The sequence below is a fragment of the Acinonyx jubatus genome, chromosome B1, assembly GCF_027475565.1.
Source record: "Acinonyx jubatus isolate Ajub_Pintada_27869175 chromosome B1, VMU_Ajub_asm_v1.0, whole genome shotgun sequence".
Classification (NCBI taxonomy): Eukaryota; Metazoa; Chordata; class Mammalia; order Carnivora; family Felidae; genus Acinonyx; species Acinonyx jubatus.
The window spans coordinates 158,691,952-158,714,449 of record NC_069382.1 but is presented as its reverse complement, the minus strand read 5'-3'; the positions used below and the strand labels follow the sequence as shown (position 1 = coordinate 158,714,449).

General features: G+C 45.0%; 1 protein-coding gene across 4 annotated transcripts in view; it reads left to right on the top strand.

Annotated features, from left to right (window-relative positions):
- The window catches only part of PDGFRA (platelet derived growth factor receptor alpha), a 51,311-nt gene extending 33,974 nt beyond the window's left edge, over positions 1-17,337 (top strand). For all 4 annotated transcript variants that reach the window (XM_015082199.3, XM_015082201.3, XM_015082200.3 and 1 more), the window contains exons 17-23: positions 2,456-2,571; positions 2,912-3,034; positions 4,638-4,749; positions 6,021-6,120; positions 6,237-6,342; positions 7,893-8,134; positions 14,233-17,337. In XM_015082199.3, coding sequence (XP_014937685.1) covers positions 2,456-2,571; positions 2,912-3,034; positions 4,638-4,749; positions 6,021-6,120; positions 6,237-6,342; positions 7,893-8,134; positions 14,233-14,380 — 947 coding nt within the window. In that variant the 3' untranslated portion in view covers positions 14,381-17,337. The remainder of the gene's footprint in view (positions 1-2,455; positions 2,572-2,911; positions 3,035-4,637; positions 4,750-6,020; positions 6,121-6,236; positions 6,343-7,892; positions 8,135-14,232) is intronic.
- The last annotated feature ends 5,161 nt before the right edge of the window (positions 17,338-22,498 follow it).

Below are 22,498 nucleotides of genomic sequence, written 5' to 3'. Positions count from 1 at the left end.
TAACGATTCAGATATCCCCTGCTCTCCGCAAGTTTTGTTCGTGCCACTCTGCTTTTATGAAAGGCCCACGTGAGTATTTGTTTTCGCCTGCCGAGAGAAACCAATCCAAAGAGGATTTGCTTCTTTGCTTTATGCCATTTTGGCTTGCAGAGGGTTTCATAGGCATGCTCTACTTTCGGATAGTGGTCAATTCTCAGAGGAAGGTGAGCAGGTGGGGTAAGTCAGACTGTGAGGCTGTGGTCCCTAAATGCAGGTTTGCACAAGTGGGTCTGTGACGTGTCTTCAGAAGTTTCTGGGCTATGACTTGAAAGGAAGAACAAGAATAAAGACGAACTTAATGCAATGCATTTTCATTTACTTGAAATGTAAAACTTCTAAGGAATTATTTATTCTGATATAACGATCTTCCTTTTTTTGGTGTTTGTGTGTGTATGTTTGTGTGTGTGTGTGTGTGTGTGTGTGTTTTAATGAAAGTATGGGGGTAATTGATGTTTTTTTCCCCCCTCAGTGCCCTTACTTGGCAAATTTAAAAGTTGGCTACCTTGCAAAGCATAAGAGACTCTTAAAAACTGAGAACAAACTGAGGATTGATGGGGGGTGGGAGGGAGGGGTGGGTGGGTGATGGGTATTGAGGAGGGCACCTTTTGGGATGAGCACTGGGTGTTGTATGGAAACCAATTTGACAATAAATTTCATATATTGAAAAAAAAAAAGTTGGCTACCTTGTATTGGTTCCCAGTAGTATTTAAAAATTTTTAATCACATAAGTCTCTGATATCTATGAGTTCAGTAGCCCTTGCTTTTGGCTTTGCTAATATCCACTTTGTGATAGAAGCTGGAAGGTAGACAATTTAAGGTTATATTTTCTGACAAGGGTGTTGAGTGTTTGTACTGAACGTTGTTTGAAGGAAGATCCCGTCTAATCTTTCAAAACAGATGAACATGTGGCATAGTGGCATTGATTTGTGAACTCCAGGGAGCCTAACCGATGCCCATAGCAGATGGACTACCCCACTTCTGCTGCGGGGAGACCCTTCCAGGTCCCCGTCTAATCCCAGGCTTGGAGAGGGGAGGACGTCCTGCTGGGTCTGAGGTTGACCAGTCTCTCGATTTTGTGTTCCTGGGCCTGGGCCCTCCCCTTGGTCAATGCAAAAAAGTGTTGAGCTGCCATGGAAATTATTTTGTAAATCACTGATATGCTCTGCATGCTTGCGGGGTTCTTCAGTGAAAGGTACAAATCCATTTAAAAAAAGAATGTGCTTGTTTTGCAAAGCTCCATACATGAGACTATTTTCCATTGCTGCAGTTCCAAGTTCCATTCACTCCTCATTGCCAAATGGGGGAACTTCCAAGCCCTTTTAAAAGATTAGCCAATGAGAGCTGTCGGAACAGTACTTCCTCTCCCCTCCCGTATTGTTAAAAATAGTTTACATTGCTTCCCAGGCTGGACCTGGCTCCAGATGTCAGGGGAACCTGATTCATGCTCAGCCCGGGCCCTGTTGGCAGGCACGCCCCTGATTTCTGGCCTTCTTCTGGCTGGCTGGAAAAATATGAATGGTTGCACTACTCTTCACTTGCCTGAAAGCGTTCAGAAAGAAATGAGAACGGCTGGCCTAGATTACCTCCTTCCTCGAAAACCCTGGGACCCTTCCAGAGGGGACTAACTGGGCAAAGTGGACAAGTTGCAAAAGGAACTAAACGCAGAGTCAATGGCACTGACCTTTAAGATCGTTCCCTCTAGTCTGACTGGGGCTTGCTTTAATACAGGAAAGAAGCCAAATACTATGAAGGTGGCTTTAACAAGAAAAGAGAAAGGCAATTCTTAGAAGCTACTTTTTTTTTTTAACGGTCATTTATTTTTTAGAGAAAGAGAGAGAGAGACACACACACACAGAGTGTAAGTGGGGGAGGGGCAGGGAGAGAAGGAGACACAGAATCCATCCAAATGAAGCAGGCTCCAGGCTCTGAGCTGTCAGCACAGAGCCTGACGTGGGGCTCGAACTCACAGACCGTGAGATCATGACCTAAGCCAAAGTCAGATGCTTAACGGGCTGAGCCACCCAGGCACCCCAGAAGCTACTTTTTCGAAGGGCCCTCATGTATATTCATCCCGTAAGATTTAAAGGTGACTATTTGACTTGCTAACTAAGGTTGAAAAAAGAAATATAGGAGGCAAACAACAAAATATGTGTGAGACCCCATTAGACTGGTTCCTATGGACACACACACACACACACACACACACCCCAGATATATATTTCTGCAGGCATACTTCTTTTTAACGGTAGAACCTCTGTGTGGTTTGCGTCCCCACCTGCGAGGTCTGGAAACACTATAGGAAAATAATTTTAGATTTGTTCTTTGGACAAGCCTGCGCAGCCCTGTGGGAGAGCCCCCCGTGGGTGACGTTTCACGCTGTCCTCCAGCACCAACACACTTAATTCCTTTCCTGCAGACTCGGAAGTCAAAAACCTCCTTTCGGACGATAACTCAGAAGGCCTGACTCTGCTGGATTTGTTGAGCTTTACCTATCAAGTGGCGCGAGGGATGGAATTTTTGGCTTCCAAAAATGTGAGTATGTTCCCGGAATGGAGTTCTCTGTAGATCCGGGCCTGGAGCGTGGTAGGCCTGGCAGAGGCTTGTAGCAACGGCTGCTTGCTTCTCCCTTCCCTTTCCCCGAAGTGTGGCGGGGCGTCCGGTCTCGTCAGGCGTCTACTCTGCTCCAGAGCCTTCTCCTTCGTGGGGGTGGCCGGGATGAGAGCCTGCAGGCCGTGAGCTCTTTGCTCCAGGACAGCCTCCCTGAGGTGTCCCGGGCAGCCCCAAGCACCACCACGAAGTGGCCAACCTTGCAGGGGTGAGGTGGTCTGGTGGCAGATGGACAGACTCTGTTGTTTCTTCCTTTCCCACGCAGTGTGTCCACCGGGACCTGGCTGCTCGCAACGTCCTCCTGGCGCAAGGGAAAATCGTGAAGATCTGTGACTTTGGCCTGGCCAGGGACATCATGCACGATTCAAACTACGTGTCCAAAGGCAGCGTACGTGCTCTTTCGCCCCGTTTGACTCGCTCACCTTTCCTCACTGAAGCTCTGAAACTAGGCATTGCTTCTGGCCATTCAGTGTCCATATTTGTTGTTAAATATTAAAAAAAAAAATTTTTTTAATGTTTTATTTATTTTTGAGACAGAGAGAGAGAGAGCATGAGCAGGGGAGGGGCAGAGAGAGAGGGAGACACAGAATCCGAAGCGGGCTCCAGGCTCTGAGCTGTCAGCACAAGAGCCCTACACGGGACTCAAACCCACGAATCTTGAGATCATGACCTGAGCCAAAGTCGGACGCTTAACTGACTGAGCCACCCAGGTGCCCCTTAAACATTTTTTTTAAAGTTAATTTATTTATTTTGAGAGAAAGAGAGCATGTACGTGTGCATGTGCAAGTAGGGGAGGGGCAGAGAGAGAGAGAGAGGGAAAGGGGCAATCCCAAGGAGTCTCCATGCTGTCAGAGCAGAGCCCGACGCCGGGCTTGATCCCATGAGATCATGACCTGAGCCGAAGTCAAAAGCCAGACGCTTAACCGACTGAGCCACCAAGGCGTCCCCAGCGTCCATATTTTAATGTGGAGCCCGCAAGATTCATGAATGGGCTCCTGGGACCAATACAGAAAGCACAAGGTCTGCAGCCAGACTGCCTGGGTGTGAGTACTGGTTCCAGCGCTTACTACTGTGGGGATTTGGGGCAAGTGACTTGACCATTCTGTATCTTGGTTTCCCTGTCGGTCACAGCGACCTGATAATAGTACCCATCTCCTGGGTTGCCTTGGGTGATTCAGTCAGTGACTTTAAGTTAAATGCTTAGGGCAGTGCCTGGCACACACGAGCCCTCAGCAAGTGTTAGCTATTAATGTGTTGGATTCGAGCCCCGCGCTGGGCTCTGTGCTGACTGCTTAGAGCCTGGAGCCTGCTTTGGATTCTGTGTCTGTGTCTCTCTGCCCCTCCCCCACTTGTGCGCGCGCTCGCGCTCTCTCTCTCTCTCTCTCTCAAAAATAAATAAACATTAAAAAAAAAAGTTGATGAATCTGTGATCTCCCCATGAATTTCAGAAGGCTGAAGGTTGCTAATGTGGTTCCTTTATATTGTATATCTGCTTCAGTCTTAGTATTTCCACTGGAGTTTGTACAGCCTCCCAAAAGAAGCTGCAAAATTATCATAACATCATATTTATAGTGATAGGAAATGAATTTCTTAAAATTCAGTAATGTAATTGGTTCTCAGATCACTGGATCTGTTTCGAATTTTGTTCCTAGGAACACCGGCAAATAAGAGAGACTGGTCCAGTCAGGGCTTTCGCTTTTTGGGTAAAACATTCAGGATTAAATATTTTCAAATGTTATTCCTTGGGAGGACCTAAGAGGCCACATCAACTATCCATCATTCATGAAATATTTATCGAGTACCCACCGGGTGCCAGGCACTCTCACGAGGGTGGAGAACACAGCCCTGGACAAAAAAACACAGGGAGATACTTACGTGGACAAGGTTCTCAGTGCAAGTTATTATTAGTCCAAAAAGGACCCCTACTATTTCCGCTGCTGTGGGTCATTGGTGCGTATGCTGGATTTAATTTCCTCCCTCCTTCCATGCAGACCTTTCTCCCTGTGAAGTGGATGGCTCCTGAGAGCATCTTCGACAACCTCTACACCACGCTGAGTGACGTCTGGTCTTACGGCATTCTGCTCTGGGAGATCTTTTCCCTTGGTACGGGCCTGACATCTCTGCTCGCTTGGGTCATTTTGGAAAAACACTGGGAGGGAAACACTGTGTTTTCCAGGCTCCAGGGTGTTAACAATGTTAAGATACCTGCTGTGAGTCAAGTGCACTGTGGCAGATTAAATCACACATTGAGCACTTCTGGTGTCAGGAGTATGCCCGTGCAGACAGTCAGGAGTTTTGGGGGGGCTGCACCCTCACGTCTGGCCTTTGCCCCCCCCCTCTCCTTTGGGCTGTGCTAGAATGACTTTCTCCCACTAGAAATGTTCCTGAGCACACCCACTCCCCAGCTGCTTTTTCACAGGGTCTTTGGGTTAAGTGGGTTCACCAGTGGTGATCGAGGCTCAGGTGAAAAGAAGTGTGGCCAGGAAAAGAGTGTGATTCCCCTTCCTGATCATCTCTCTGGAGGAGAAGAGCCTCCTAGTCATTGGGTTCGTCAGTCACCAGGTCCCAAACAACACAGGTACCCTGTGCTGCCAGGTGAGGGCCCTGAGGGAGGAGTGATTCATGACCCTGACCTCTGACCGTTCATCTCGGATAAGATAAGACTTACACATAGCAATAAATGGGGTGGTTCTGATTAAAATTGTAATGGAAGAGAAAAGGGGAAGGAGTTTTGGAGTAGTTTTGGAAGGCTTTAGAGAGGAAACTAAGCTTGTTCTGACTGTGGCCATAAAAACAGAAATGTTTCATGAATTCTGTTACCTTAATGTGGTAGTAAAGGGTTTCTTCCCTGCCTGGTCTCCTTCTGCGATCCCATTTGTCCCTGCTTGGATGTCACTGCCTCATCCCGGTGTGTGGCTTAACTGAGGCTCACAGTCTACTAAAAGCAGAGAATCACCTAGGTATTTCAAGCCTCAGCTTTGACTTTTGCTCTAATTATTAAACATTTTTGGTGAGAATGATTTTTTTAAAAAATTTTTTTGGCTTTAGTGATTGAGAATTTCTCTTCCTTTTCTATTTTGCTTTGTATGTGTAGATCCAGGGATCAGAAACATTAAAAAACACTTGTGTGCTTTTCCTAAGATGTAGCATCTTTGCCTAGGGTGTCTGGACTTGACCAACCCAGAAGTCCTGGTTACCTTTACGATTCCGGGCAAGCCCGTGAAGTCAAGGAGATGGTAACCTTTCATTTCCTTGCAAGAACCAGAAGTCCAAGTGGGGATCCCCAAATGTGTTCTGTAGGTGCTGTATGACCCCGAGTGTCTCAGTAGTGTAACGCACGCTCGTTAATCCTGGTTGTTCCCTTTGGTTTTCAGGGGGCACCCCGTACCCTGGCATGATGGTGGATTCCACTTTCTACAACAAGATCAAGAATGGGTACCGGATGGCCAAGCCTGACCACGCCACCAGTGAAGTGTGAGCCCCCTCCCCATCTCGTGCGCCTTGCGTTCATGCCCGGCGGGCGTGTGGGGTGGGGCGGGGGTGCCCTGACACTCCTCCCTGTGCCCACTCGGAGTTGTGTGCTTCCGCAGCTATGAAATCATGGTCAAGTGCTGGCACAGTGAGCCGGAGAAGAGACCCTCCTTTTACCACCTGAGTGAGATTGTGGAGAATCTGTTGCCGGGACAATATAAGAAGGTTTGTCTGGGCCCCTCCAAGCTGGGTGGAACGGCATGGGCAAAGGGAGAAGTCAAGAGCAGGCAGTCACGCGAGCGAGCAGCACAGTTCAACGCTGTTTTAAAGGAATGTTTCCAAAGGGGAGGAAGATTGTTTGATCCAGTGGCCAGGGCTTTCATGGCGTGCTCCCCCGGCCCCTGGTAGCGATGATGAATGAAAACCCTCCCCTCTCCTCAGGGCTCCCCTTTTATCTCAAGTGTGCGACACCTGTAAGCACTTTATTCTCCAGATGTTCGAGTATCTGAAGCTACCGTGCAGTTAGAAGTCTCAGGGCATCCACAGCCATTAAATCGCTAATTTGAATGCACTTAAATCCATGTGAAATTGGCTTTCACCAGCTGACTGGAAGGAACAACCTCAGCTGTTATCTGTGGCTCCAGCTGGTTTTTTGCGGAATAGGAAGCATTGTTCAAAGGAACAAATGTAATTTCATGGAGCCAAGCAGGATATGTTAATAAATGAAACAACTTTCTGCCGAGATGCTGTGAAGGAGCCCCAGACACAGTTGTATAATCAATGCAATTTCTAAGATTCAGGTTCGCCAGTATGTAGAGTCTTCATATCTATTGCTTGTCCTTCTCATAGAGGAGCAACGTTAGGTCGTTGCATGCTGAACTGGGCATTAAACACTTGTGTCTATTGATTATCTCACTGCCCATTACAACTCCCATAAGTGAGGCAATGAGGAGGCAAAAGGAAATTAATGGTGGCTCAGTCAAAGATGCCCTGGCTGGTTAAGTAAGATGTATGGGTGGGAAGAGACTGGAATTGGTCTGGAAAATGAAGTCTTTTTAGATCCAAGTTCTGTAAGTTTTGAGTTAGATTGCTCCAACGTTTAAGGATCAGGAAGGTTTCTGGGGTGGTGCTTTCAGTGGAAGTCCTTATCCCCTCTTATTGAGACCCATCCAAGCCCTGAAGAGACTATGTATTGGGACCAGAAGGCTCCCCGCTAGTCCCAGAGAAGGGAGTGTGTGTGCATGGAGGTGGGTGGGTGGGGGTGGGGAGGGAACCCAGTCATAGCTACTGACTCAGTGAAGGGGTTCATTGTATCTTTTTTAAAACAAGTTTATTTGGAGAGCGACAGAGAGAGTGGGGGAGGAGCAGAGAGAGAGAGAGAGAGAGAGAGAGAGAGAGAGAGAGAGAGAATCCCAAGCAGGCTCAGTGCTGTGCGGGGCTCAAACTCAATAACCGCGAGATCATGACCTGAGCCAAAACCAAGAGTCAGTCGCTTAACCCACTGAGCCACCCAGGTGCCCTGGGGCTCATTGTATCTTAAGGAGAATGAGAGATCCCATTGGTAGGATGGCAGGAGATCTCTGCCATCAGTGGTCCTTTCCCCGTGTCCCACATCCCTGGGATGTGACAGTTGACAGCTGACTCTCCTTCAGTTGTCTCAACCCCGCATCTGTGCGGTAGCTTGGAAACACAGACAGTTAAATAATAGTTCTGAGCGTCCTTTCTGCAGTTCAGTGGGTGACACTTGGTTAACCGCGTGAAACGCATATCTGCAGAGCTACGAAAAGATTCACCTGGACTTCTTGAAGAGCGACCACCCTGCCGTGGCGCGCATGCGCGTGGACTCGGACAACGCCTACATCGGCGTCACCTACAAACACGAGGAAGACAAGCTGAAGGACTGGGAAGGCAGCCTGGACGAGCAGAGGCTGAGTGCAGACAGCGGCTACATCATCCCTCTGCCCGACATCGACCCTGTTCCTGAGGAGGAGGACCTGGGCAAGAGGAACAGACACAGGTAGGGCCTCCTGCAGAGCTCCCCTCCGCCCCCCAGCGCCCCTGAAGGAGGGGAGCCATTGCCCTGGCGACGTCAGTGCATCTGCTCGAGGGGAGCGGTGGCAGAGCCTCCGAGGGGTCTGTTTCCTTATATAAATGCTTCCCAGATGCTCCTCATACCTGCCCCGTGGGGCTGGGGGAGGTGTAGGGCAGGCAGGGTGGAGAGTCTTTGACCGGAGTCCTCGGGTGTTTTGATCAGACTGTCGCAGCTGCTCTGATTATTGAGATACTAGAAGCCTCTCTTGCTGTTTTCTGCACTGGTCATGGAACGGAGGAGAGAGCTGAGAAAGAGGCCAGACTGGGCTATTGGATGCTTCATCGGTGGATCTTACCCCTAGCTGTAAGCTCGGATCACCTGGGGAGACTAGAAAACCGATCTGCGCACATCACCCAGACCAACGAGTTAGAATCTCTGGGAATGGGACCCAGGCGCTTCCTGGCTGATTTGTTCTTCCTTTTTAACTTTGTATAATGGAAGACTTCTAACGTGCCTGACTCAAGTTGTACAGTGACCTGCCAGTTAATCTGTCACCCAATTTGAGCGTGCATGAACTCATGGCCAGAATGCATGAAACCACTACCACTCTCCTTGGGTTATTTTGAAGCCAATCCTAGACATCGTGTCATTTCACCCATAAATATTCCATCATGGGTCTCTAAAAGATAAAGGCTCTATTTAAAAAAATGTTTTAAGTTTATTTATTTTGAGAGAGACCGAGAACGCGAACGGGGGAGGAACAGAGAGCAAGGAGAGAGAATCCTAAATAGGACCTACGCTGTCATCGTGGAGCCTGACCTAGGGTTCAGTCGCATGATGTGAGATCATGACCTGAGCTGAAAGCAAGAGTCAGGTGCTTAAACCGACTGAGCCGCCCAGGCCCCCTATGACTCTATTTAAAGAAATAACTGGAGTTATTAAAAATAAATTACGATACCATTTTCTCACCCCTCCCCCACCAATTGACAATAAATTGTTAGGAGCATCAGATATCCAGTGGTCAAATCTCCCCGACTGACTCTCTGATAAGTATTATTTTGCATTTGTTTTATTCTAATTGAGACGCAAATTAAGAGTGACACATGGCCTTTAGTTGCTATGTCTCTATGCATTTGTGTTGCCTCTTTTTACCCACTTTGCACAGTATTTGTGAAGGACCCAGAGTGTTTGGCCATCACGTTCTCACGTTCAGAATTTTGTTGATTGCATCCTGTAGTGTGTCTTCATGTGCTTTATCTCCTGTATTTGTTGTAAACTGGTGGTCTAGAGGCTTGATCTGACTCAGGTTAGATTTTTTGGCATGTGTGCCTCAAAGATCGTGCTGTGTCCTTCCGTCGGGAGCTGCATGCTGTCCAGTGGCCTCCCCTTTTGTGACATCAACAGCCATTGTTGATCATTACCTGGATCCATTAACTTACGACCAAAGCGATGCTAATACGCAGCCGGGACTAGAACCATTGGTTTGAACATCCAGACGAGGGGACTGTGTCTTTGGTCTCCACTGTCTTTCAGGGTCCTTGAACAGAGGCAGGTGAAAGTGATGTGTCTCCTTTTTCCATCTTCATTGAGGATGTTTTTCTCCCTTCTTCCTCTTTTGGTTAGCTACATGTAATTATTTAGGCAGAAGCATATGGCATTATTATTTTGGAGGCTTGTGATTGTGACATCCCTTGCTGTTGGTGTGAACCAGGTAATTTAAAAAAGTATAATTGTGTTTTTTTGTTTTTGGAATGGGTTATGAGGATTGGAGATTGCACAAAGCGCTCTGACTTACCTTTGCAAAAATACGTTTGTGTTGTTTTAGCGAAACGTTTCTCCAGCTTTTGGGGATCTGTGGTAGCCCTTGACCCCAGATCTGCCATCCATTTGGTTATTTTGTATTTGGGGGCTCTGAGTAATATTTCAGTGACAAAAGTTTTGCTTCATTTTTTTTTCTTTACTTATTTATTTTGAGAGAGAGAGAGACAGCCAGTGAACAAGCTGGGAGGCACAGAGAGAATCTCAAGCGGGCTCCATGCTGTGAGCTCAGAACCCAAATGGGGCTCGAACTTACGAACTGTGAGATCATGCCCACATCAAGAGTTGGACACTTAGCCGAGTGAGCTACCTAGGCACCCCAAAAGGTTTTGTTTCTAAATTAAGTTAGAAAGTTGTAGGGACTTTCACCATTCATGAGTTTGAGCCCCGTGTCGGGCTCTGTACTCACAGCACGGAGCCTGCTTGGGATTCTCTCTCTCCCTCTCTCTCTGTTCCTCCCCTGCTCTCTCTCACTCTCTCAGAATGAATAAACTTAAAAAAAGAAAGTCGTATTGATAAATAACACAAGAAAGGTGCCCAGAACTTTTCTAGGTGTATACCAGGCTGTAATGCAGAGTTTGACGTATATTACGTGGAGAGAATAATTCTAGTCGATAGAAAGTGGTTGTGTTAGATAATTAGAACCTCTGGAAGGGCAATACATTTGGTCTTCTAATTGCGCAGAGTATGTCCCAAATGACTACACCAGGTCAGGTGAAGCTGTGGTCCTCACAGATGGGCTGAGCACGGGGAATGTCTTGGTTAGCTTCGGCTGCCATAACACAGTACCGTAGACTTGGGGGCTTAAACAATAGACATTTATTCTCTCACAGTCCTGGAGGCTGGCAGTCCAAGATCAAGGTGTTGGCAGGTTTGATTTTTCCTGCAGCCCCCTTCCTTGGCTTGCAGATGGCCATCTTCTTTTTTTTTTTTAATTTTTTTTTTCAACGTTTATTTATTTTTGGGACAGAGAGAGACAGAGCATGAACGGGGGAGGGGCAGAGAGAGAGGGAGACACAGAATCGGAAACAGGCTCCAGGCTCCGAGCCATCAGCCCAGAGCCTGCCGCGGGGCTCGAACTCACGGACCGCGAGATCGTGACCTGGCTGAAGTCGGACGCCCAACCGACTGCGCCACCCAGGCGCCCCAGATGGCCATCTTCTTAATGTGTCCTCTCATGGTCTTTTTCTGTGTGTGTATCACAGGTGTCTCTTCCTCTTACAGGGACACCGTTTCTATTGGGTGAGAGCCCCACTTTAATGACCTCATTTAACTGTGATTACCTCCTTAAAGGCCCTATCTCCAAAGATAATCACAATGGGGATTAGGGCTTTCACATGTGAGTTTTGTGGGGGTGGGGAGGGGGACACAGTTCAGCCTATCCTAGTGAAGGGGGATCCCAGGGCTGAGATGCTCTAGGTCTAGGAAAGCATGATGATCCTGTGGAATCTTCTTGGGCTCAGGGGGCTTGGCCTTGGGAGGGGAATAGGTATGAGAAAGACTGGGCCTTGCTTGCTATAGAGGGTTTGGGGCTTCTGGGTAAGGAATATCAGGAGCCAGGCCCTGGGCCACAAGATGGGCACTGTGGCTTGGGACTCAGAAGTAAGCCCAGTCATCAGCTTTAGGACCACCATGAAGCCTGGCAAGCTGCAAGGATGATCTCATGCTGAGTCTCTGTGGAAGTTAGCTTCCTCCATGCCCATACCCTTGCCTTCTCTCTGTGAGGTAGACTGGCCGAGAGAGGAGCATGTCAGGCCCAGGAGAGTCAGTGCAAGGGGAATGACTCCACTGTAGGACTCAGCTGTAGAACTTGCCCCCAAGGAGGGGACCTTAGTCCAAATCACAGCATCTAGAGCAGTCTCATAAATGCAGGTCCTGGCTGGGTTAGGGCCATCTCCAAAGGTTGACTCCGGCCTCCAGCTATTGGCCAGGGCCCCATGAACCGGGGCTGGCTTCCCAGAGAGAGAGGTTGTCGGGACAACATGGTTATCAAGACCAGCCAAGTGGACTTGGGGTTCACAGTGAAGCTCCAGGACCAGGGTGTAAGCCGAGGGGAGGGTAGAGTACAAAGTAAGAACGGAGACAGAAGCTCTCAGTCCTAGGGAAAGGCCCAATCTGTGGGGTTGTGAAAAGACACCTCAGTGTAGTCACCTGCAGGTTCTAAGAACTCTCCAGGCCACCTTTGGGATGGATGGCAGCAGACCATTTCGCATGGGCTTCTATACGCCAGGCTCAGTTTTCTGCCTGGAAACTGAACTGACCTAGAGAGGAGGGGGAGAGGCAGAGGAGTCAGGCCTGGCCCTTCAGGAAGGAAACAGCCAGCAGGGCTGAGAGCCCCTATTGGGCATATGTGTGAGACTGCTTCCTCTGGCTGGCCAGCCAATGGTATGGTTTCTGTGTTATGTCTACAGTTGCAGCCCCACGGTGAGAGCAGACCGTCCTGCCTATCAGCAGATAACCTGCTTGTGGCAAAAAGATATATATAGAAATTTCGCAATCCAAGGCAGGATAATGATAAGGCGGTAGGAGTTCAGAGACAGGAAGACAGGGAATCATGACGGGCTAGAGACTAGGGAGAATTATTTTTCTAAAAATCCTTGTGAGAAATTTTAAACGTTCAGAAAGATTGAGTGAATCCATCTACCACTTAGCTTTAGTAGTTGTTAACATTTTGCCATGTGTGGTTTATCTAACCATACGTATATATGCATATATACACGTATATACATATATATGTATATACATGTAGTTATACCTATGTTGTGTCTATACATAATATATAATAATATGTACTACATATTTTTTTTAAGTTTATTTTGAGAGAGAGCGAGCACATGTGTGAGCAGGAGAGGAGCAGAGAGAGGTGGGGGAGAGAGAGAATCCCAAGCAGACTCCACACTGTCAGTGCAGAGCCCAGCGTGGGGCTCGATCTCATGAACCATGAGATCATGACCTGAGCCAAAATCAAGAGTCGGATGCTTAACCGACTGAGTCACCCAGGTGCCCCAATACTACGTATTTAATAACATATGATATGTAAATATACATGTACCACATACACACCCCTACTTTTTTTTCCTTGCTAAAACATTTGAAACTCCTGCGAACATCTCCTAAGAATAAGGATACTCTCTCTCTTACATAATTATAACAGCATGATCACATGTGAGAAAATTAACACCTGTTTCCTGATATCTGATATTCAGGCCCTAATCAGGTAAGGATTTGAGTGATAACAATAATAATAGTAATAACTAATATTTATTGGACACTTAGTATGTTGTAGGTCCTGTGCTCAGTGCTTTATGGTTATTACCTTATTTAATTTCCCTAACAGATAGGAATATTGTCAGGTACTATTGTCATCTCATTTTATTTAATGTAATTTTTAAAAAGTTTTTATTTACTTATTTTGAGAGGGGGTATGAGCGGGAGAAGGGCAGAGAGAGAGGGAGAGAGGGAGAATCCCAAGCAGGCTCCGTGCTTTCAGCACAGAGCCTGACTCAGGGCTCGAACTCATGAACTGTGAGATCATGACCTGATCCAGAATCAAGAGTCGGATGCTGAACTGAATGAGCCATCCAGGTGCCCCTGTCATCCCATCTTATAAGCCAGGGAACAAGTTCAGGGAGTTAAGTGACTCATGTGACTCCCACAGCTACTAAGTGGTGGGTGATTCCAGACCTAAGGCTTTTTGACGATAGAACGCTCCCTTTCGGCCGCTACTCTAGTGAGTAAGGAGCCTTCACCCGCCTTCATGACTGGGGCCAGGGAACGTGGGGGGTGGGTATAAAGAGGAGGGGGAGGAAGGCATTCCAGGGGCGTGGGGTCAGATGCTGACAACACCATTTGGGTGCTCGGGAAATTTCACAGCAAGGGACTGGCTGGGCTGTGGTTTGCAGCTGATTTCATCCCCCTCTGTCTTTTGACCAGGCACTGCTTACTCTCTTTTCCACTAGGACTGGGTAGGGAAAGAATCGTGGCAGCGTGTTAGCTGCTCTGCCGAAAGATTTGACGAGAGAGAAGGAAGGCGGAAGGGTGAAGGTGACCTGGGGGTTCTTGGTTTTCCACTGGGCCCCCTGCAGTGTGGTGGATGATGAGTAGCTGTCTGGCTTGGTGGCAGGATCTTGCCTAATTCGGTGGCCAAAGGATCTTGCAGAAAGAGCTCCTTTGCCTTTGGAGGGGGGGCGGCCACCATAGTCACACAACCGTGGTCTCGTCGGTCTGTACTGGGCTTAACCTTTCCTATTCTCTCCCTCCACCAGCTCGCAGACCTCAGAAGAGAGTGCCATTGAGACAGGTTCCAGCAGCTCTACCTTCGTCAAGAGAGAGGATGAAACCATCGAGGACATCGACATGATGGATGACATTGGCATAGACTCCTCAGACCTGGTAGAGGACAGCTTCCTGTGACTGGCAGATTCAGGGGGCACCTTCCACTCTTGGAGCCACCTTGGATCCCTTTAAGAAAACCACTTTATTGCAATGCAAAGTTGGGGAGGAGGACTTGGACGATGTGTAAAGAGAAGTTCCCAGCCAAGGGCCTCAGGGAGCCTTCTAAATATGGATGAATGGGATATTTCGGAATGAACTTTCTTAGCGTTGCCCTTGCAATGCTTTAGTAGCATCTCAGCGGTGTGTGAAGTTTGGAGATAGATGGACAAAGAAATAATAGGCCACGGAAGGTGAACTTTGTGTTTCAAGGGCATTGGTGAGAGTCCAACATACACGATTTTTATTTACGAGAAAACTCCAGCATTGTAATTATGTAAATAACTCTAACTGAGGGTGTGTTTAGATTTCTATTAACTGCTCTGGACTTCTGAAGAGACCACTCAACCCATCCATGTACTTCCTGCTTGAAACCTGGTATCAGTTGCCGTTGAACTTTCCTGGGAAGTACATGCAAAACCACTTTTGAACCTTAAAAGGTACTGGTACTATAGCATCTTACTTTTTTTTTTTTTTTTTTTTTTAGTGTTAAAGAGATAAAGAATAATAATTAACCAATCTTGTTTACTAGATTTGGGTCATTTAGAAGCCCAGCCACTCATTTTCATATTGTAATCTACTGTTATTCAGTAATGCTACATGTGTAATGTGTAACACGTTTTCCCTACAGAGAAAGCACAATTTAAAAAAAAAAGATTCTTACTAAGTAGGCGACAAGTTTGACAGTTTGTGACATTTATATCAAATAACCGATGTTTCTCTATAAAATATGGTAATAGCTTTAGTGGATTAAATTTAGTTGAACATAGAGAACAGTAAAAGTAGTGTCTTCCAGGAAGTCAGTGTTTTTAACTGTGTGCCGAATAGGTTCTCTAATCCGTTGTACTAAAAACAATTAACTGCCCTCTGAAGTAATGGGATTTGAAAGAAACAAAACCCCGAAATCCTAAATGTTCGCAATCTAAAGGCATAAGCCTATGCCTAACATGACTTGTCATGTTACTACCCAGTGGAAAATACAATCATCGGTAAAAAGACTGGATTTGCAGAGGTCGTTTTCATGCTTGGTGATAACTTTGGTGGATCCCCAAATCTGTGTTTTTAAAATGTTACAAACCCTAGAAGGGTCAGAAGGATGTCTTGAATATCAGCCCCCTTTCTTTCATCTCATACCCCAAAGAGAAATAGTTTGAAACTGTGAGAACATAAAGGCATTATTTAATGAATACTGCATACGCATTAGCCTGGATCCTTGGTTCCCAAATGGGATCACAACTGGGAACACCAGATTCTAGGTCCCCACCCCAGATCTTCTGAATTATTAAGTCTGGTCAGGAGTAGGAACCTGTCTTTTTATAAACTCCCTGGCTGTTTTGATTAGCCAGGTTTGGGCAACACCAGCTTAGGGTACAGGAAGTTGCCATGGGACACAGATAATTTGAAAGTTGGAACTAGGCTAGAAGTCAGCCATGCAGGAAGCCTACCATTTAAGTCCTTGGCTTTGGGTCAGTGACGTTTAATGCCATATATGTGGCAATTGCTGCCCTTAATTTAACTTTCCAGTCTTAGCTGAGGCTGCGAAAGCAAAGCCTTGGTTTAGCAGGTCTTTCCAAAAGTAAAGACATTGCTCCCTACTGCATGGGGGACCTGAACTTGCCACCCGCCCCCCCCCTCCAGCCCTCCAGAGGCATGTACAAAAATGATGCGATTTAGAGTGCCAGGTCTCTGTATAACCAGGTTAATATTTTGGTGAAAACAAAACAAAAAAAAACCTAAAAAGTTGTGCTGAAATTTTGGGGTGACATAGCAGGACACATTGTCACCTCCATCCAAACTGTCAGACGGATTGGGGTGGGTTCATTGGCATTCTCTGCGCTACTGCTTAATTGCTGACACCATATGAATGAAACATGGGCTGTGATTGCCGCCATCACCGTCCGTGCTCCTTGGAAGAAGTAGCAGCAGAAACAAGGTACTTGACTACCTAGTGGTATAATCTCAGTGCAAGCCCCAACTTTCTTACCCACCTTTTTCATACTAAGTGTGAAGACTGAGCCAGATTGGCCAATTAAAAAAGAAAATCTGACTAGGTTCTGTAGAGCCAATTAGACTTGAAATACATTTGTGTTTCTAGAATCACAGCTCAAGCATTCTGTTTATCGCTCACTCTCCCTTGCACAGCCTTCTTTTGTTGGTGCTTTGCATTTTGATGTTCCTTTGAATTTTGTGTGACATCATGGGACTGGATGAAAATTCTCAGACAAGCAGGTTCCAGTCCTAATGAATACTCCCACCTAAGTTTTTGTGTGACTGCATCTTATTTTTTTTAACAGTATTTTCATTGTATCACAGACTTGTTTCCTTTTTGGCCTCCTGCAAAATCCCCAGATGAAAATTTGCCAATCCTTCCTGCTTTCTGTTTTTATGAAGACAATCAAAGCTGGCCTGAGAAACACAATTTGTGACTTTTTTTTTAAATGATCAATGATGTCCTTAAAATGTGGTCTGCCAATCTGTACAAACGGTCCTATTTTTGTGAAGAGGGACGTGACATAAAATGATGTTATACATCAATATGTATATATGTATTTCTTTATAGACTTGGAGAATACTGCCAAAACATTTATGACAAGCTGTATCACTGCCTTTGTTTATATTTTTTTTTGACTGTGATATTCCCCACAGGCACATTAACTGTTGCACTTTTGAATGTCCAAAATTTATATTTTAGAAAAATAAAGAGAAAAATACATAAGTGTTTCCAAAACAGTGGTGTGGTGAATGTTTGTGAAGTAACTCAATAGGTAGGGTCTACTGGTAAAAAATGTATTACAGAATGCCCCGTTCGTGTTTTTGTTTTAAAACATGTAAATGAAGATCTTTATATTTCAATAAATGATATATATAATTTAAAGTTACACTAAGGTCCCAGCATTTTTGTTTTTAGCTGAGTCACATAAATTAAAGCAATCTTGTTCAATGCGCTTTCTGAGCAGTATTTCAGTAGGGCTTCATATCGTGGTTTTGATGAAACCAATGGGAAATTTAAGATTTAAACGTTATTTGAGCGCGTTAGTTTTCAGACACAGCGTTTAACTTAAAAGATAACCGGCACTTGGCTCATCCTCAATCCTATTGTTTGTTTGTTTGAATAGCATTTTATTGCATCGTGTTTTTCTCCCCCGCAGGAGCACAGGAGTGCATTTGCAACATTCAAACATTGTAGGTGTGTGTGATACGAGCGATTAAAGGCTTTCTTCACTATATCTTCTTCCCTGTCTCTGTCCGGGTTCCCAGAGGCAGAATTGCGTCTTTCCTCTTTCCACTCTCCTCTCCGTGCATCTGCTTATGTACCCGTATCTACATCTCTATTTTTGCTTCATGTTTTACCTAAATGGTATTTACTTTACGTAACGCTTTGTAAAGTGCTTTTTTTCCTTTTTTTAAATCGGCTTTATTTCCTACAGCAGTTTTAGGTTCACAGCAAAATTGAACAGAAGGTACGGAGGTTTCCCGTACACCCCCTCTCCCCACTCATGCAAAGCCTCCCCTATTATCAGCATCTCCCACGAGAGTGGTACATTTGTTCCAATTGATGAACCTATACGCATATATCATTATCAGAGCTTATACTGCTCTTCTCTTTTAATGCTATGTTTTACAGAGCTCTGTGAGAAGTACATATAGATAGACCTCCCTCGATTTTTATCAGCTATATAGTTTCTCATTATGTGAATGTACCATAATTTATGCAATCACGTTCCTATAGGTGCATTTATAGGTTCCCATTCTTCGCTACAGAAATGACTTCTTGAATAGCCTTGTGCACACACAGGAGTGTCTTGTTAGGGTAGAATCCTGGAAATAAAATTGCTAGGCCAAAGGGTGTGCGGAAATAAATTGATGTTAAGCCCAAGCCTTCACTTCCGACTGTCACAGTAAATTTTGGAACGGGAGTCACCTGCTTTGCAGATTATTTTATTAGCCCTAGTTTTCTCGGGTCTCCTTTACCTCTCATTGCTCGCTGTGAAGTCGTAAGTGTCAGGAGGGTGTCAGTTTTTGCACTCTGAGGCATGCCGAATCAAACGACATGGATTTACAAAACAAAAATCGTATAATTCAATTTCTTTTCTTTTTTTTTTAATTTTTTTTTTACATTTTTTAAAATTTATTTTTGGGAGAGAGAGAGAGAGAGAGATACAGAGCACAAGTGGGGGAGGGGCAGAGAGAGAGGGAGACACAGAATCTGAAGCAGTCTCCAGGCTCTGAGCTGTCAGCACAGAGCCCGATGTGGGGTTCGAACCCACGAACCGTGAGATCATGCCCTGAGCCGAAGTCAGTTGCTTAACTGACTGAGCCACCCAGGCGCCCCTATTTTTTTATTTTATTTTATTTTTTTAAATTCAATTTATTTTCAATTTCCGGTTATGGAAATTGATTGTTATTAATAATTGGAATGTAGCACCCTATTCCAACAGAACTCCTTCTGGCCCATATTCAATCAGCCTGCAGATCAAAGCACACCTCCTTGGAGTTAAGTTAGAAGATGTCAATGTAGGCTGAGTATTGGCTCTGCTTCTGTTCAGCCCCAGAAAGGAGAGGGATCATCAGGAACAATAATCCTACTGATTAAACAATAGCTGCCTAATCTAGCATCCACACAAGGCGCTAAGCCTGCAGAGAGATCTTTCTGTTCTCCTGTTTAACGTATAACTCTACCTCTCAATATAGTATAGAAAACGCGGCCTTCTTTATCCCCTCGTGATGATAAAAGTGACTTTTACTATTGGAGGATTTTCCAGCTTTTTCAAAGACCCTGTTCACATTCACTTGTTTTGATTCTCAAGATGGGATTTTGAGGCAGGGAAGAGAGTTTATAGATGAGGAAACCCAGTGACTTCTAAAAATCATACGGCGGAGTGATGAGAGCATGAGGGCCAGAAATTCGAAATTGTACCAATTCCAGTGCTGTTTATACCACAACAGACCAGGGAAAGCAAGAGATACTGAGAAGCCTTGCTGCTTGAGGTATTTCAAAAGACAAGTGATGGATTAGTTGGCCTATGGAAGTATTTTACACGTTTATAATAACGATTTCCTTTTAGGCTATACTACAACAGCTGTAATAATGGATATTATGACTTTAACAGTTATATGCTTCATAAAATGCAGCTCAGGAAAATGACTTAGAATATCTGAATCCATCATAAACTAGGCAATTTTCCCCAAGATAATGGCTATAGAAATGCTTCATTATCTCTGACTCCGAATACATAGAAGGATCAAACCCAATCATGTTGTTACAGCAAAATGAATATACTGTGCTTATAACAGACACAATTTTTTTCACCCCTACACTTAAGATACAGGTGAAAAAATATATATGAGGCCTTAATTAGCAGATTATAATGTTCTGTTCCACCTGGTTACATGAATAGCACCTGTGTCCTAGAGAATAATGAACGCATCGTCCAAAATATATTCCTATGTGGCTAATGTTTCCATCACCCGCATCCTAGTCCACGTATAAAGCAGTGGAGATATCAAGGACACATGGTTTCACATGGCAGGGGGAGCATATTTGCTCCCTGTTTCTGGTTTAAAGGCTAATTGGAATTTTAAAAAGATTTGCCACATTATCCTGGCAGATGGTATTTTGCTTTATCATTATTCATGGGTATTAATGACTTCCCTCTGGAGCATGTGTATCCTGTCTATTTTGAATTTCATTACATTTCATGCTGACTGCTCCGCACAGAATCGGATCCAGTGTTTTCTGTGTGGTGCCTAAGCTGCAGATTGTTGGGTTGGTCAAAGTTTTAGACTTGATGAGGAATTAAGGAATGCTTTGAAATGAAGAAAACATTTTTCTTCTCTGACCTGAGTATTCCATCCCATTTCTCGTTTTGTTCGAGCTTGCTGTCCCACAGGGTAGCCTGTCATATCTGGTGTATGTGGAGACAGTTCCAGAGTGGATACATTCTTCGCCAGCCTGAGATTATTAGACACCCAGTCTTTTTCCCTAGAAAGGTTGGGGTTAGTTTCCTAAGTGCAGAAAATGCATGAGGACATGATGTAATGATCTGGCCACAGAAAATCATCTTTTAAATTAATCTCTTCAACAAATATTTATTAGAGAGCAGCCTCTTCTTTGTTTAGGTGATCTCTAGGATATGTAAGCCTCAGTGAGGCAGCTGGCGGAGTTGATTCCAACTGGCTAATTACCTGAGGGGAACATTATATCACAGGGCAGAGCAGCGCAGAACAGAAAATTGTGATGGGTGGAGGCCGCGGTCTGTACGTGGGAGTAACAAGCAGCCGGAGGACTATATCATGTATGTTCTGAGTGATATGGATTATAGCTCTAGGGAGCCTTCTGATAAAACCAAAGCTTTTCTGCAACCAGAGGACACAGAGTGTTGTTGGAACATTCGAGAATGGGAAGGTAGGGCCGGGGGAGCCAGACCTGGTGGATTTGCTTCCTGAAGCCCCTGTCCTAGCTTGATTCCAGATACTGTATGGCCAACTTCACATCCCTCCTCCCCAAATTGTATCCCCCTGTTCTTAGATGTTGTTGAGCTAGGCACTGTTTTAGGCACTGGGATTCAGAAATTAACACGACAGACAAGATCTGTACATCATGGGAGACAGAAATAGTCTTTCTCCAGAGCAGAAAGCAGATTTGTTTAATGGCCAGTATAATAAAGATGATGTCCCCTTCTGGGACAAATGTTGATCACACTCGCTTGCAGCCCATAATAAAAGACTGGTGCTTCCTAAGCTTAGGGCTCTTGAGCTGTGACACAAAGCCGGTGCCTGAATGCCACCCACCCAGGACACATTGCATTACCCCCACAGGGCTTGGGGGGCAGGGAGAACTGATGTAAATACCAAGTTCATGGTATTTACTGGATTGTGAGTAGTAAAGTCCTGTTTCTGACTTAGGAGTCTCTTGTGTTTTCTGGCAGCATCCATGAAACCGTGGTAGGCCAATTTGTTAGCTTGCAAAAAGGATAAAACCTCAGACTCTTCATAGTTCTTAACACTAACTGAGCACGGTACCAGCCAAGTAAGATCTCCATCTTCTTACTTCTTCCGCAAACGATGCCCCCCATTAGCCCTGAAGGGACTGTGAGTAGGGAAGGAATTAAAAAGCTCTAGTTGGGGAAGATGGAGATGAAACTGATCATCATCATCTTTTTAACGCTGTAACCTTTCCTTCACCTTCTTCAGTAGGTCCAAGATGGGGAAATAGAAATTAAACCCTCTCACGAAGTTCAGAGTTGGTATAGTTACTATACTGGAGGAAGTAGAGAACATTTCATTATCTAAGCATGACAAAAAATGTCAATGGGTTGATTCTAAATTTCATCCAAAGGGACGGGAAGAATGAACTCTACAGAATAGGTATGTAGGGGAAGTTATGGGACAATAATTAATTAAGGATGTTTTCTATTCTAATACATGTTCAACCCAACCATTGCATCTCAACTCTACAGAAAACAGGGAAAAAATAGCAATTTCCTACTTCTTGTGAGAATGATATATTTTGGTGCAGCCATTCAACTTCTATCATAGCTTCTTTTGCAACCAGAGTGAGACTATAGTGATGGTAGAATCTAAGAGAGGTCCACAGTGAGGGTAAGGTTGCAACACTCTATGATCTATTTATGATTTGGGAAATAAGAATCCTTCCAAATCAAAGCATAGAGTGATATTTTGTCATATTTTTTCTAAAAAGACATTTATTTAGTCGTTACTCAACAACCATTTCTCATGTGTTAAGTCCTAGGGATACTAATATCACTCATGTTCAGTGAACGTTGTGGTAAATCAAATTATGCTTTAGAACTATATTCCTCCCCCTCATCTTCACAGGGGAAGTAGATATTCTCACTGCATTGATGTTAGACTTGACCATGTAACTCTCTTTGACTAACAGGATGTTAACAGACATGATACAGTGGGTGCTTGAAATTTGTGTTTAGGGCTTATGCTCTTGACATCTTAGCAATATTGAGTCTTCCAACATGTGGACATGATTACCTCTGTAGTTACTTAGGTCTTCTTTATACTAAT